Genomic DNA, 14,029 nt, shown 5'->3' on the forward strand with positions numbered 1-14,029 from the left:
ATCTCTACTAAAGATACAAAAAATTAGCTGGGCATGGTGGAGGGTGCCTGTAATCCCAGCTACTCGGGAGGCTGAGGCAGGAGAATCTGGGAGGTGGAGGTTGCAGTGAGCTGAGATCGCGCCACTGCATTCCAGCCTGGACTGCAGAGCGAGACTCTGTCTCACAAAAACAAACAAAAACCTGCCTCTGTGTCACCTTCCCACCTTCTCCTTGTGACCTTGAGCCTCTCTTTTGCCTTCTGAGCCATGGTGTCTTAGGAGAGCAAAGTCAAGTCAAAGCAAGACACGGAAATTGTGGCTTAGGGAAGTGCAGGACGGCATGAAAAGAAAATAAAATTTCAGGACTTTCCAAATGCATTTTACCAAGGGAAAAGGTTAAGCTCTGGAAGCTGAGTGTTTATCTTTTTCATTTTCCTTTATTTATTTATTTATTTATTTTTGAGATGGAGTCTCACACTGTCGCCCGGGCTGGAGTGCAATTGCACGATCTTGGCTCACGCAACCTCCAGCCGAGTGTCTGGGACTACAGGCGCACACCATCACACCCGGCTAATTTTTTTTTTTTTTTGGCACAGGGTCTGACTGTCACCCAGGCTGAAGTGCAGTGGCACAATCACAGCTCACTGTAGCCTTGACCTCCTAAACTCAAGTGATCCTCCAGCCTCAGCCTCCCAAGTAGCTGGGACCACAGGTGTGCACCATTATGCTTGGCTGATTTTTTTGTTTGTAGTAGAGATGAGGTCTCACTAGGAAATTGGAAAGAAATGCACAGTATTACATTGTTCTATAGTAAATCTATTAGACATAATAAATGTAAATAGACCAGGCAAGATGGCTCACACCTGTAATCCCAGCACTTTGGGAGGCTGAGGTAGGAGGATCACTGAGCTCAGGAGTTCAAGGCCAGCCTGGGTAACATAGTGAGACCCCATCTCTACCAAAAAAATACAAAATTAGCTGAGTGCGGTGGCGGGCACCTGTAGTCCCAGCTACTCAGGAAGCCAAGGCAGGAGAATCACTTGATCCCAGGAGGTGGAGGTTGCAGTGAGCATATACATTGGCACACAAATTAGCAGATACTACCATGCAATGTGTTTTTTTCTACAGAGAACTGGCTGGTATTTACCATAGTAAGAAGGCTTACTATAGAACAATGTATGGCCGGGTGCGGTGGCTTGCGCCTGTAATCCCAGCACTTTGGGAGGCCGAGGCGGGAGGATCACAAGGTCAGGAGATCGAGACCATCCTGGCTAACACGGTGAAACCCCGTCTCTACTAAAAATACCAAAAATTAGCCGGGCGTGGTGGCGGGCGCCTGTAGTCCCAGCTACTCGGGAGGCTGAGGCGGGAGAATGGCGTGAACCCGGGAGGTGGAGCTTGCGGTGAGCCAAGATTGTGCCACTGCACTCCAGCCTGGGCAACAGAGCCAGACTCTGTCTCAAAAAAAAAAAAAAGAACAATGTAGTACTGTGCATTTCTTTCCACTTCCATGTTCAATGATCTCATATTGGTAGCTTGAAATTGGCCGTGGTGGCCAAGCATGGGGGCATGCACCTGTAATGGAAAGCTGAAATGGAAAACAGAGGGTTTAGGGCAGAAGTCCTGAATTCTGGAGTGCTGTCCCCCTGGGGGAGTTTTGGGAATCTGTGGGGGTTGTTTTTAGTTGTCACAGTGGAGGTCCTAGGATGCTACCAAAGCGTTTAGGTGGCTGGGGTCAGCGACAATAAAAGTTATGCGATGAAGGTTTGTCCTGCATTCTCAGGACTTTGTTTTATTTTTGAGACAGAGTCTTGCTCTGTCACCCAGGCTGGAGTGCAGTGGCACCATCTAGACTCACTGCAACCTCTGCCTCCCAGGTTCAAGGAATTCTCCTCCCTTAGCCTCCTGAGTAGCTGGGATTACAGGCGTGCACGACCATGCCCAGCTAATTTTGTATTTTTAGTAGAGATGGAGTTTCACTAAAAAAAACAAAAAAATGTTGGCTAGGCTGGTCTCAAACTCCTGACCTCAGGTGATCCTCCTGCCTTGGCCTCCCAAAGTGCTGGGATTACAGGCGTGAGCCACCGCGCCCAGCTCATTCCCATGACTTTGGAACATCTGTGGGACATTCATGGAGGTGGAAAGTCTGTTTCTAAGCCTCTGAGCCCCAAATCTGTTTTGTGTATTTTATGACAGCTCACTTCCCCACTCCCCCGCCCCACCCTGTTTCTTTTTTCCTTGTTGCTGAATCACAGGGAAACATGTCATTTGTCCTGTAGACGGGCTCACATTCTGGACTGGGCTGATTGCTGCCTCATGGTGTCGTTTCACTGGCAACTTTATCCTCCTGTTTTCTGCAAACTGGTGGTTACAGTGAGAAGCTTGATCTGAATTTTTTTTTTTTTTTTAAAGGGAGCTCCGGCCGGGCGCGGTGGCTCAAGCCTGTAATCCCAGCACTTTGGGAGGCCGAGACGGGCGGATCACGAGGTCAGGAGATCGAGACCATCCTGGCTAACACGGTGAAACCCCGTCTCTACTAAAAAATACAAAAAACTAGCCGGGCGAGGTGGCGGGCGCCTGTAGTCCCAGCTACTCGGGAGGCTGAGGCAGGAGAATGGTCTAAACCCGGGAGGCGGAGCTTGCAGTGAGCTGAGATCCGGCCACTGCACCCCAGCCTGGGCGACAGAGCAAGACTCTGTCTCAAAAAAAAAAAAAAAGGGAGCTCCTTTAAATTTTAAACCTTTAAACTTTTAACTGGTAGTTAACCTCCTGCTGCTTAGCAGCTGAAGCTGGAGCTGAAGCTGGAGAGTGGCTGCTGGTTTTTATTTCCTCCTGTTAGGACTGCTGGGAGCTCTGGTGGTGCCTGCCTCTTCTCTCAGTAAAATTCCTCATCCGTCTTTTTTTTTTTTTTTTTTTTTTTTGAGACAGAGTTTTGCTCTTGTTTCCCAGGCTGGAGCGCAATGGTGTGATCTCAGCTTACTGCAACCTCTGCCTCCCAAGTTCAAGCGATTCTCCTGCCTCAGCCTCCCAAGTAGCTGAGATTACAGGTGCACGCCACCACACCCCGCTAATTTTTGCCTTTTTAGTAGAGACAGGGTTTCACCATGTTGGCCAGACTGGTCTCAAACTCCTGACCTCAGTTGATCCGCCCGCCTCGGCCTCCCAAAGTGCTGGGATTACAGGCGTGAGTCACTACACTGGGCCCATTTCTGTTTAAAAAAAATATTTAAATAGGCAGGGTGCGGTGGCTCACGCCTGTAATCCCAGAACTTTGGGAAGCTGAGGCAGGAGAATTGCTTGAACTTGTGAGGCGGCAGTTGCAGTGAGCTGAGATCACGCCATTGCACTCCAGCCTGGGTAACAAGAGCAAAACTCTCTCAAAAGTAATACTAATAATAATTAATTAATAAATAAATATAGGACTCTGAGGGGACTCAGAGTCTGCGAGAGCCTGGCCTAGCTGGACTCTGTCCCCCACCTCCATGCTGCCTTCCTGGAGGCCTTCCTGGCCGCCTGGAGGAGGGAAGCAGAGTGGGGGCCCGTTTCTGTTCAGGGCATCCTACCACAGTTCCCCAAGGAAGACCCCCAGGGGACCCAGATGGGGGATGCGACCTTGACCTGCCTCTCTCCCCGACTCTTATGGCCAGACTTGGGTGTCTTATGCAGGTGGAGGAGCTAAGGGCAGATAATAAGATGGACTGCCTGGCAGGCACTGGGGAAGGAGGAGGGACTACGGGCTCACCTCCCACCCACAGCCCAGCCACACCTGCTCTGGAAAGCCTTGTAAATCCTGGGTGGGGTTTGCCAGTCACGGATGCTGCCAGGGTTTCTTTGGCCCTGAGTAAAGAGAGACCCAGAGGGAGCACTGAGCTGCCTGCCAAGCCACCCTGTCTCGGATTCCTTCAAAAGGACCAGGTGAGAGCAGGTGAGGGGCTCCTCTCCCACCCTACAACACGCACACCTGTGCACACACGCCCAGGTAGAGAGCAGGGGATTTGGGAAGTGGACCCGCCGTGCCCTCGTGGGTCTCTGGTGCCCTCTGGGATGCACCCCCAACTCCAGACCTCCAGGAGAGGAGGGTCCCTCCCTCGGCAGCCAGGACCCCCTCCCCAGCCAGCTGCCCTCCTTAGCTCCCTCCCCACTTCCTTCCAGGTGGATCTGTTTCTAGAGCTCCAACCGCCACCACCTCCCTCCCCTTCTCCACCCTGGGCCACCAGGTCCTTCCTTGCCTCCCTCCCCTCAGCAGTTTCTAGGAACCACCCTGGCAGTAAAGGTGCAGAGAGGGCTCGCACCCAGCCGGTGGCCACCCGACTTTCCTGTCTCCACCGTGGGGCCTGCTCCCTCAGACCCTGGGGCTCCTCAGAGGCTTCGCAGAACCCAAGCAGCCGGTCTTACCTCCGAGCGCTGCCCTGGCCCAGGGAGGCGGCTCCGTCCCTCCTGCACTCGCTAATCCTGCTCTGAATTACCGCTTCTGTTCTGGGCAGAGAATAAAGGTGCGGTTTCCAAGGGATGGCCCTACATTATCGTCTGAAGCTCCCTTCTCCTTCCCAGAGTGGAAGTGATAATGTCGGGAATCTGCGAATCCTGGGGAGGTGCGGAAAGACAGCGGGCTCTAGCGGAGGGGTGCGACTGAGCAGGACGCGCTGAGCTGGCCGGGGCCGGGGGCGGTTAGGGGTAGAGAAAGGCTTTCAGAGCTGGGGGACAGGACGGGGCCCCGGGTGAGAGGAGAGCTGGGTTATTTCACAGGAACAACTGGTGACAAAGCCGGAGGGGTGTGCGGGGCCAGGCCAGAGGCTGGGATTCTGTCTTAAGGGGCATGGGGAGCCCTGCAGGTGCTATGAGCTGGGGAGGAGCCGGACCAGTGCTGGGTAAAGGGTACAGAAGCGAGAGGAGGAAGCCGGGCTGGAATAGAAAGACGTGGATGGGGCTGGGCGTGGTGGCTGACGCACTCTGGGAGGCCAAGGCGAGGCGGACGGATCACCTGAGGTCGGGAGTTCAAGACCAGCCTGACCAGTATGATAAAACCCTGTTACTACTAAAAAAAATACAAAAATCAGCCAGGTGTGGTGGCATGCGCATGTAGTCCCAGCTATTTGGGAGACCGAGACAGGAGAATCGCTTGAACTCGGGAGGCGGAGATTGCAGTGAGCCGAGATCACCTGCCATTGCACTCCAACCTGGGCAACAACAGCGAAACTCCGTTTCAAAAAAAAAAAAAAAAAAAAAGATGTGGACGGGACAGAGAGAATCAAAAGAAGTGATCCAGGCTGGGCATGGTGGTTCATGCCTGTAATCCCGGCACTTTGGGAGGCTGAGACAGGCGGATCACTTGAGGTCAGGAGTTGGAGACCAGACTGACCAACATGGTGAAACCCCGTCTCTACTAAAAATACAAAAATTAGCCAGGCCTGATGGCGCGTGCCTGTAATCCCAGCTACTAGGGAGGCTGAGGCATGAGAATTGCTTGAACCGGGGAAGCAGAGGTTGTAGTGATCCGAGATCGCACCACTGCACTCTAGCCCGGGCGACAGAGACTCCATCTCACAAAAAAAAAAAAAAAAAAGGGAAGTGACCTGCAGATATTAGTGACCCCATTCCTCTGAGGGAATTGGAGGCCGGGCTGCTGCTTCGAAATTGGGGCCCCTTTCTGTTCTGACATCCTAACCGCCATCTTCCAAGGGAAGACCCCCCAGGGCGCCCGGATGGAGGAAGGGACCTTGACCTCCCTCTCTCCTCTGCCCCTATGGCCCGGCCTGAGGTGTGTGATGCCTCAGGGCAGATAACAAGATGGACTTCCTGACCTCAGAGGACTGGGGAATACCCAAGCTCCTCTATCAGAAACCGCACAGCCCTGGATCACCCTCCAGCTGTTGGCATGTCTCAAGATTTCCTCGCGGGCCCCTGGTAGCTGCTTTTCCAATCTCCCCCTGCCATCTCAGCACCCTCCTCAGCCCCGCCACATCCCTGGGCCATCCCCTCGCTCACCTGAGCTCCTCTCAGCCTTGGGGCCCTGGGCCAGTCTCTGAGCCTCAGTTTCCTTTGCTGTGAAATGGACACAGTATCACCTACTTGCAAGGTTGTTGGGTTTTTTGTTGTTGTTGCTTTGGGGTTTTTTGGGAACAGGAACTCGCTCTATTGCCCAGACTGGAGTGTAGTGGCAGGATCTTGGCTTACTGCAGCCTCGACTTCCCCGATCTCAGGTGATCCTCCCCCCTTCTCAGCCTCCTGAGTAGCCGGTACTACAGATGCATGCCAGCACTCTCATCGAATTTTGTTTTTTGTAGAGACAGGGTTTCACCATGTTGTGCAGGCTGGTCTTGAACTCCTGAGCGTAAGTAATTTGCCCGCCTTGGCCTCCCAAAGGACTGGGATTACAGGTGTGAGCTACCACGCCTGGACAGGGCTGTTGTTAAAACTCAGTAAAGGCCCGGCGCAGTGGCCCACACCTGTAATCCCAACACTTTGGGAGGCCAAGGCAGGTGGATCACCTGAGGTCGGGAGTTCCAGAGCAGCCTGACCAACATAGAGAAACCCCGTCTCTACTAAAAATACAAAATTAGCCAGGCATGGTGGTGCATGCCTGTAATCCCAGCTACTCAGGAGGCTGAGGCAGGAGAATCGCTTGAACCCGGGAGGGAGAGGTTGTGGTGAGCCAAGATTGTGCCACTGCACTCCAGCCTGGGGAACAAGAGCAAAACTCCGTCTCAAAAAAAAAAAAAAAGAAGGCCGGGCTCGGTGGCTCAAGCCTGTAATCCCAGCACTTTGGGAGGCGGAGACGGGTGGATCACAAGGTCAGGAGATCGAGACCATCCTGGCTAACACGGTGAAACCCCGTCTCTACTAAAAAAAAATACAAAAAACTAGCCGGGTGAGGTGGCGGGAGCCTGTAGTCCCAGCTACTCGGGAGGCTGAGGCAGGAGAATGGCGTAAACCTGGGAGGCGGAGCTTGCAGTGAGCTGGGATCCGGCCACTGCACTCCAGCCCAGGGGAAAGAGTGAGACTCCGTCTCAAAAAAAAAAAAAAAAGAAAAAAAAATCTCAGTAAGATAGACCAGGTGTGGTGGCTCCTGCCTGTAATCCCAGCACTTTGGGAGGCTGAGGAAGGAGAACGGAGGACTTCTTGAGGCCAGGAGTTTGAGATCAGGGTGGGCCACATAGCAAGACCCCCGGCTCTACCCACCATCCCTACAAAAAAAGCAACTCAAAAAATATGCCTTCAGGCAGAGTGGCAGTGGTGCTTGGTTCAAGGCTGACATAAGTGTGAGTTTGAGGCACTAATTCTGCTCTGAATACCAGGGACAGCCCATGTCATACAGCATTTCCCTTTGTGCCCACACAGCCCTAAGGGAGGTGTGGTTTTGTTGTTGTTGTTGTTTCTTTTTGAGACGGAGTTTCGCTCTTGTTGCCCAGGCTGGAGTGCAGTGGCACAATCTCGGCTCACTGCAACCTCCGCCTCCCAGGTTCAAGCGATCCTCCTTCCTCAGCCTCCCAAATAGCTGGAATTACAGCCATGAGCCACCATGCCTGGCTAAATTTTTTCTATTTAGTAGAAACAGGGTTTCACCATATTAGTCAGGCTGGTCTCAAACTCCTGACCTCAGGTGATCCACCTGCCTCAGCCTCCCAAAGTGCTGGGATTACAGGCAAGAGCCACTGTACCTGGCTTTTTTTTTTTTTTTTTTTTTTTTGAGACAGAGTCTCACTGTGTCACTCAGGCTGGAGTGCAATGGTGCGATCTCAGCCCACTGCAGCCTCTGGGGAGGTGTTGTTTTTATCCCTCCCCGCAACCCACTGTTGATGGACAGACAAGGACAATGAAACACCTGCCTTGGCCTCCCAAAGCGTTGGGATGACAGGCTTTTACCAGAGAGGTAAAAGCCCTGGGTTAAAGTCACACAGCACATAAGAGGTGCCTGACCACGCCGTGCAGGGCATCTCGCCAAACCTCAAAAATTCACAATCTCACAGCGCAGCTAGCTCTGTGAGGCCTCCCTACCTCTTCCTTCTCTCCCTGCAGGCTCGCTTCCTCCCTCCCTCCTTCCCTCCCTCCCTCCCTCCCTCCCTCCCTCCCTCCCTCCCTTCCTTCCTTCCTTCCTTCCTTCCTTCCTTCCTTCCTTCCTTCCTTCCTTCCTTCCTTCCTTCCTTCCTTCCTTCCTTCGGTGAGAAAAACTATCATCTTTTCCTCACCTATCACAAAGCTTGCAGCTGGGCACCTACAATAAAAGGTTAACAAGACACAAGCATAACAAGTGTGTTTAAGGCAAGTGTTACATGACATGGGAGCCTGCAGAAATGAAGGCCTAAAGAAACAGGGAAACCTGGGTGGGTTTTTTGTCTTGTTTTGTTTTGTTTTGTTTTTAGATGGAGTTTCACTCTGTCGCCCAGGCTGGAGTGCAGTGGCGCGATCTTGGCTCACTGACTGCTTCCTTCCATGATCAAGCGATTCTCCCGCCTCAACCTCCCCAGTAGCTGGGATTACAGGTGCACGCCACCACGCCCAGCTAATTTCTCTATTTTTAGTAGAGACAGGGTTTTGCTATGTTGACCAGACTGGTCTCGAACTGCTAACCTCAGGTGATCCACCCACGTCGGCTTCCCAAAGTTCTGGGCTTACAGGCGTGAGTCACTGTGCCCAGCTACCCTCCTGTTCTATGATCTATGGTTTAAATGCTAAATTTGACCACTATCAATACACCCAATATGAAAAGTGGGAAACCTGGGTTCTTCACCCAGAGCCTATAATGAACAGTGTTCTTTGCTTTGTGGGTGACAATAGCAAACACTTACTGCCTGTGTATATGTGCCAGACACTGTTTTAATACTCAGAGAGGTGATGTCACTTGCCCAAAATCACACAGCTCATGAGTGTGAGAGTCTGAAATTGGCCAGAGCTTGTGCACCTTGTGGCCAGAGCTTGTGATGTGTCTTTGAGTCATGAAGTCCAGCATTCTGTGTTGGACTTAGTGAAAGGATATACTTTTGTAGTGATGAGGAAGGAGCTTTATCTAGAATTTGTGTGGTCGGCCGCGGTGGCTCACGCCTGTAATTCCAGCACTTTGGGAGACTGAGGCGAGTGGATCACTTGAGGTCAGGAGTTCAAGACCAGCCTGACCAACATGGTGAAACCCCGTCTCGACTAAAAATACAAAAATTAGCCAGGCGTGGCGGGGCGTGCCTGTAATCCCAGCTATTCAGGAGGCTGAGGCAAAAGAATCGCTTGAACCCAGGAGGCGGAGGTTGCAGTGAGCCGAGATGGTACCACTGCACTCCAGCCTGGGTGACAGAGTGAGACTCCACCAAAAAAAAAAAAGAAAAGAAAAAAGAAAGAAAGAGAGAAGAGAAGTAAACGGGTTCAAAGACCATAATCATACGTATCACACAAGACCGGAAGTGGCCCAGCTCCAGGGTCAGTTAATTTGGCAGCTCCACAAAGTCATCAGTCACCTGAGCTCCATCCATCTTCATATGCTGTGCTACCATTTCTTAGCTGGATCGTCTCATGGTCCCAAAAGGACTGCTACACATCCAGCCATCACATACAGATCATTCCTTTCAGAAACAGCAGAAAGAGGCTCGTTCTTATCTTGGCCCCTTTTGAAGAATGAATGAAACCTTCCTAAGCCTTCCAGCAACTTCTCCCAACTCCGATTGGTAGGAATCATCACACACCCATGTGGCCCGATAGGAGGCAAAAGAAATGAGACTTCTGGGATTGGTTTAACCTCAGATTCTGCAGCTGGGAAGTTGATCAGCTGCCTCTGAAGGACATGCAGCTTGCAGAAAGTTACGTGTTACCAAGGAGAAAAAGGGAAATGGCTTTAGGGTAGATAACAGGGATGCCCTGAGGGGTTGTGTAGGTTGTTCACTGCACAAAGGCCCCTGGTCAAGAAGGCAAGTGGGGTTTAAACAGACCCACAGTCTACTCATCCAACCAGGTATCCTTGGCATTGTGTCCACCCAGACATCCAGAGAGCTCGCTGTTCTCTCCTCTCCTCCCCTCCTCTCCCCTCCTCTCCCCTCCCCTCCCCTCCTCTCCCCTCCTCTCTTTTCTTTGTTTTTTTTTTTTTTTTTTTTTTTTTTTTTTTGAGATGGAGTCTTGCTCTGTCCCCCAGGCTGGAGTGCAGTGGCATGATCTTGGCTCACTGCAACCTCCGCCTTCCGGGTTCAAGCGATTCTCCTGCCTCAGGCTCCTCAGTAGCTGGGATTACTGGCGTCTGCCACCATGCCCAGCTAATTTTTGTATTTTTAGTAGAGACGGGGCCCTATCATGTTGGCCACGTTGGTCTCCAGCTCCTGACCTCAGGTGATCTGCCCACCTTGGCCTCCCAAAGTGCTGGGATTACAGGTGTGAGCCACCGCGCCCAGCCACAACTCATCTTTTAGAGCCAGCCTACACTTGTCATACAGTATGTCATGGCCAATGAATGGAAAATCCACGGTGGAGCTGGGTGTTCCTCTCAAGTTCAACTGACTGTGGCCAAGAGGGCAGGCAGGCCAGGTGGACAATTTCCCTCCAAAGTGGACACAGGCAGGACATGCAAAAATGAATATATCTGGCACTGGAGTCTGGCAAGTAGGAAAATAAAAACAAAAGATGAACATCTTGGGCCGGGCGCGGTGGCTCACACCTGTAATCCCAGCACTTTGGGAGGCTGAGGCAGGTGGATCACGAGGTCAGGAGTTTGAGACTAGCCTGACGAACATGGTGAAACCCTGTCTCTACTAAAAATACAAAAGTTAGCCAGGCATGGTGGCACACGCCTGTAATCCCACCTACTCAGGAAGCTGAGGCAGGAGAATAGCTTGAACCCAGGAGGCAGAGGTTGCAGTGAGCAGAGATCGTGCCATTGTACTCCAGCCTGGGTGACAGAGTGAGACTCCATTTCAGAAAAAAAAAGAAAAAAACGAACATCTCTACAAACTGGATCACCAGTAAATAATAGCTACATATACTTGTACTCACCATATGTAGACATCCACATATGTACACTCAGTCGATAAACACCCACATTTAAACATTTAAACATACAGTGTGGACCAGGTGCAGTGGCTCACACCTATAATCCTAGCACTTTGGGAGGCCAAGGTGGGAAGATCACTTGGGCCTAGGAATTTGAGACCAGCCTGACCAACATACTGAGACCTTATCTCTACAAAAGAAAATTTTTTTTTTTTTTTTTTTTTTTTTTGAGACAGAGTCTCACTCTGTCGCCCAGGCTGGAGTGCAGTGGCCAGATCTCAGCTCACTGCAAACTCCGCCTCCCGGGTTCACGCCCTTCTCCTGCCTCAGCCTCCCGAGTAGCTGGGATTACAGGCGCCCGCCACCACGCCCGGCTAGTTTTTTGTATTTTTTAGTAGAGACGGGGTTTCACCGTGTTGGCCAGGATGGCCTCAATCTCCTGACCTCGTGATCCGCCTGTCTTGGCCTCCCAAAGTGCTGGGATTACAGGCTTGAGCCACCGTGCCTGGCCTAGAAAATTTGTTTTTAGTTATCTGGGCGTGGTGATGTGCACCTGTAGTCCCAAGTACTCAGGAGGCTGAGGCAGGAGGATTGCTTGAGCCTATGAGGTCAAGACTACAGTGAGTCACATTCTCACCACTGCACTCCAGCCCAGGTGACAGAGCAAGATCCTGTCTCAAAAAATAAATGATAAGTAAATAAATAAAACCAAACAAAAATGCATACAAGGTATAGATACACAAAGTATATATACATACTCCTATATATACACATTCACATATACACACATGCTGTGTTCACAGCCACTTAGATGACATATATATACATGCTTACACATATACCCTTATATGTACACAATGTATCTACACCCATACACTACCATGTACACATGTCCATTTGTACACAGCTGTATATGTACACACACAATTTTGCACACACCTGTATATGTATACAATGTATAGATCCCCAGATCCACATTACACACAATGTGTACACATCCATCTGTGTATACACACCCACCGGTGAACACAACGTAGACACATCTGTATAAACACACTCGAGATACATGCCTATGCACATAGGCAAGTATGTGCCAAGTATTTACCCACCCGAAATAAAAGCACACTCACATGCACCCATGCAATGCCTGCGCACAACCGCATGGCCACATTCACCCGCGCCCCGGGCCTCCATCTCTCAGCTAACGTGTCCTGTTTTCCTCCCCTGACAGCCATGCTGGTCACTCAGATGCCTTTCTCCTTTTCCATGGCCCACTTCATCCTCTTTGTCTTTACGGTTTCCACTATATTTCACATTCAGCAGCGGCTAGCGAAGTTTCAAGCCATGTGGGAGTTACCGGTGCAGATACCAGGGCTGGCCTCAACAACAAAGGCACTGCAACCCAGCCAGCTCAGGGGGATATGGACGATCAATGCTATAGGCCGCCTGGGGAACCAGATGGGTGAGTACGCCACGCTGTATGCCCTGGCCAAGATGAACGGGCGGCCCGCCTTCATCCCCGCCCAGATGCACAGCACCCTGGCCCCCATCTTCAAAATCACCCTGCCGGTGTTGCACAGCGCCACGGCCAGCAGCATCCCCTGGCAGAACTACCACCTGAACGACTGGATGGAGGAGAAGTATCGCCACATCCCAGGGGAGTATGTCCGCCTCACGGGCTACCCCTGCTCCTGGACCTTCTACCACCACCTCCGCCACGAGATCCTCCAGGAGTTCACCCTGCACGACCACGTGCGTGAGGAGGCCCAGAAGTTCCTGCGGGGCCTGCAGGTGAACGGGAGCCGGCCGGACACCTTTGTAGGGGTCCATGTTCGCCGAGGGGACTATGTCCATGTCATGCCAAGAGTGTGGAAGGGGGTGGTAGCCGACCGGCGATACCTACAGCAGGCCCTGGACATGTTCCGAGCTCGCTACAGCTCCCCGATCTTTGTGGTCACCAGTAATGGCATGGCCTGGTGTCGGGAGAACATTGACACCTCCCACGGTGATGTGGTGTTTGCTGGCGATGGCATTGAGGGCTCACCTGCCAAAGACTTTGCACTGCTCACACAGTGTAACCACACCATCATGACCATCGGGACGTTCGGGATCTGGGCCGCCTACCTCGCGGGCGGAGATACCATCTACCTGGCCAATTACACCCTCCCCAACTCCCCTTTCCTCAAAATCTTTAAACCAGAGGCAGCCTTCCTGCCAGAGTGGACGGGGATCGCTGCAGACCTGTCCCCCTTACTCAAGCACTAATGCTGGCCAGTCCTTTGATACCCTTTCTCCTCCTCTGGCTCCCTCAAGGTGAGTGCCAGGGCATGAGAAGCACATGGTTCCACGAGGAGGACCCTTCTCTCTTCTGTGAAGATGCTTTGGGCTGCAAGTAACAGAAATCTCAATGAACAGTGGCCTGGCGTGGTAGCTCACACCTGTAATCCCAGCACTTTGGGAGGCTGAGGTGGGTGGATCACTTGAGGTCAGGAGTTCAAGACCAACCTGGCCAACCTGGTGAAACCCTGTCTCAACTAAAAATACAAAAATTAGCCAGGCGTGGTGGTGCACACCTATAATCCCAGCTACTTGGGAGGCTGAGGCAAGAGAATCACCTGAACTCAGGAGGTGGAGGTTGCAGTGAGCCGAGATGGCACCACTGCACTCCAGCCTGGGTGACAGAGCAAGATTCCATCAAAAAAAAAAAAAAAAAGAAAGGAAAGGAGAAAAGAAAGGAGAAAGGAAAGGAAAGAAAAGAGAAAAGAAAAAGAAATGAACAGGGGCAAAGACCATGATCATACGTATCACACAAGACCGGAAGTGGCCCAGCTCCACAGTCAGTTAATTTGGCAGCTCATCATTACACAGTCATCAAAGGAATAATTTGTATTTAATCACCAGTGTGAACACAGTCATAGAGTGGAGTATTTCCAGCTACCAGGGAGGCTGAGGTGGGAGGACTGCTTGATGCCAGGGGTTCGGAACAATAGTGCACCATGATTGGACTTGCGAATAGCCACTGCACTGCGGCCTGGACAACCTAGTGAGACCCCGACTCTTAAATAAATAAACACAATTATGACTTTGAGGA

At 51.6% G+C, this 14,029-nt stretch overlaps 1 protein-coding gene across 2 annotated transcripts; it reads left to right on the plus strand.

The window, feature by feature from the left end:
* Window positions 1-3,789: 3,789 nt before the first annotated feature.
* Window positions 3,790-13,712, plus strand: LOC102121606 (galactoside alpha-(1,2)-fucosyltransferase 2). Of its 2 annotated transcripts, none has more exons than XM_045381324.3 (2): window positions 3,790-3,894; window positions 12,170-13,712. In XM_045381324.3, exon 2 carries the CDS (start codon window positions 12,172-12,174, stop codon window positions 13,201-13,203), a length of 1,032 nt encoding a protein of 343 aa, XP_045237259.2. In that variant the 5' UTR covers window positions 3,790-3,894; window positions 12,170-12,171; the 3' UTR covers window positions 13,204-13,712. The 2 variants fall into 2 exon arrangements, with proteins under 2 accessions (XP_045237259.2, XP_045237260.2); XM_045381325.3 differs by having other exon boundaries at window positions 3,790-3,904; window positions 12,170-13,702.
* Window positions 13,713-14,029: the final 317 nt, after the last annotated feature.

The sequence above is a fragment of the Macaca fascicularis genome, chromosome 19 (genome assembly GCF_037993035.2).
Source record: "Macaca fascicularis isolate 582-1 chromosome 19, T2T-MFA8v1.1".
Lineage (NCBI taxonomy): Eukaryota > Metazoa > Chordata > Mammalia > Primates > Cercopithecidae > Macaca > Macaca fascicularis.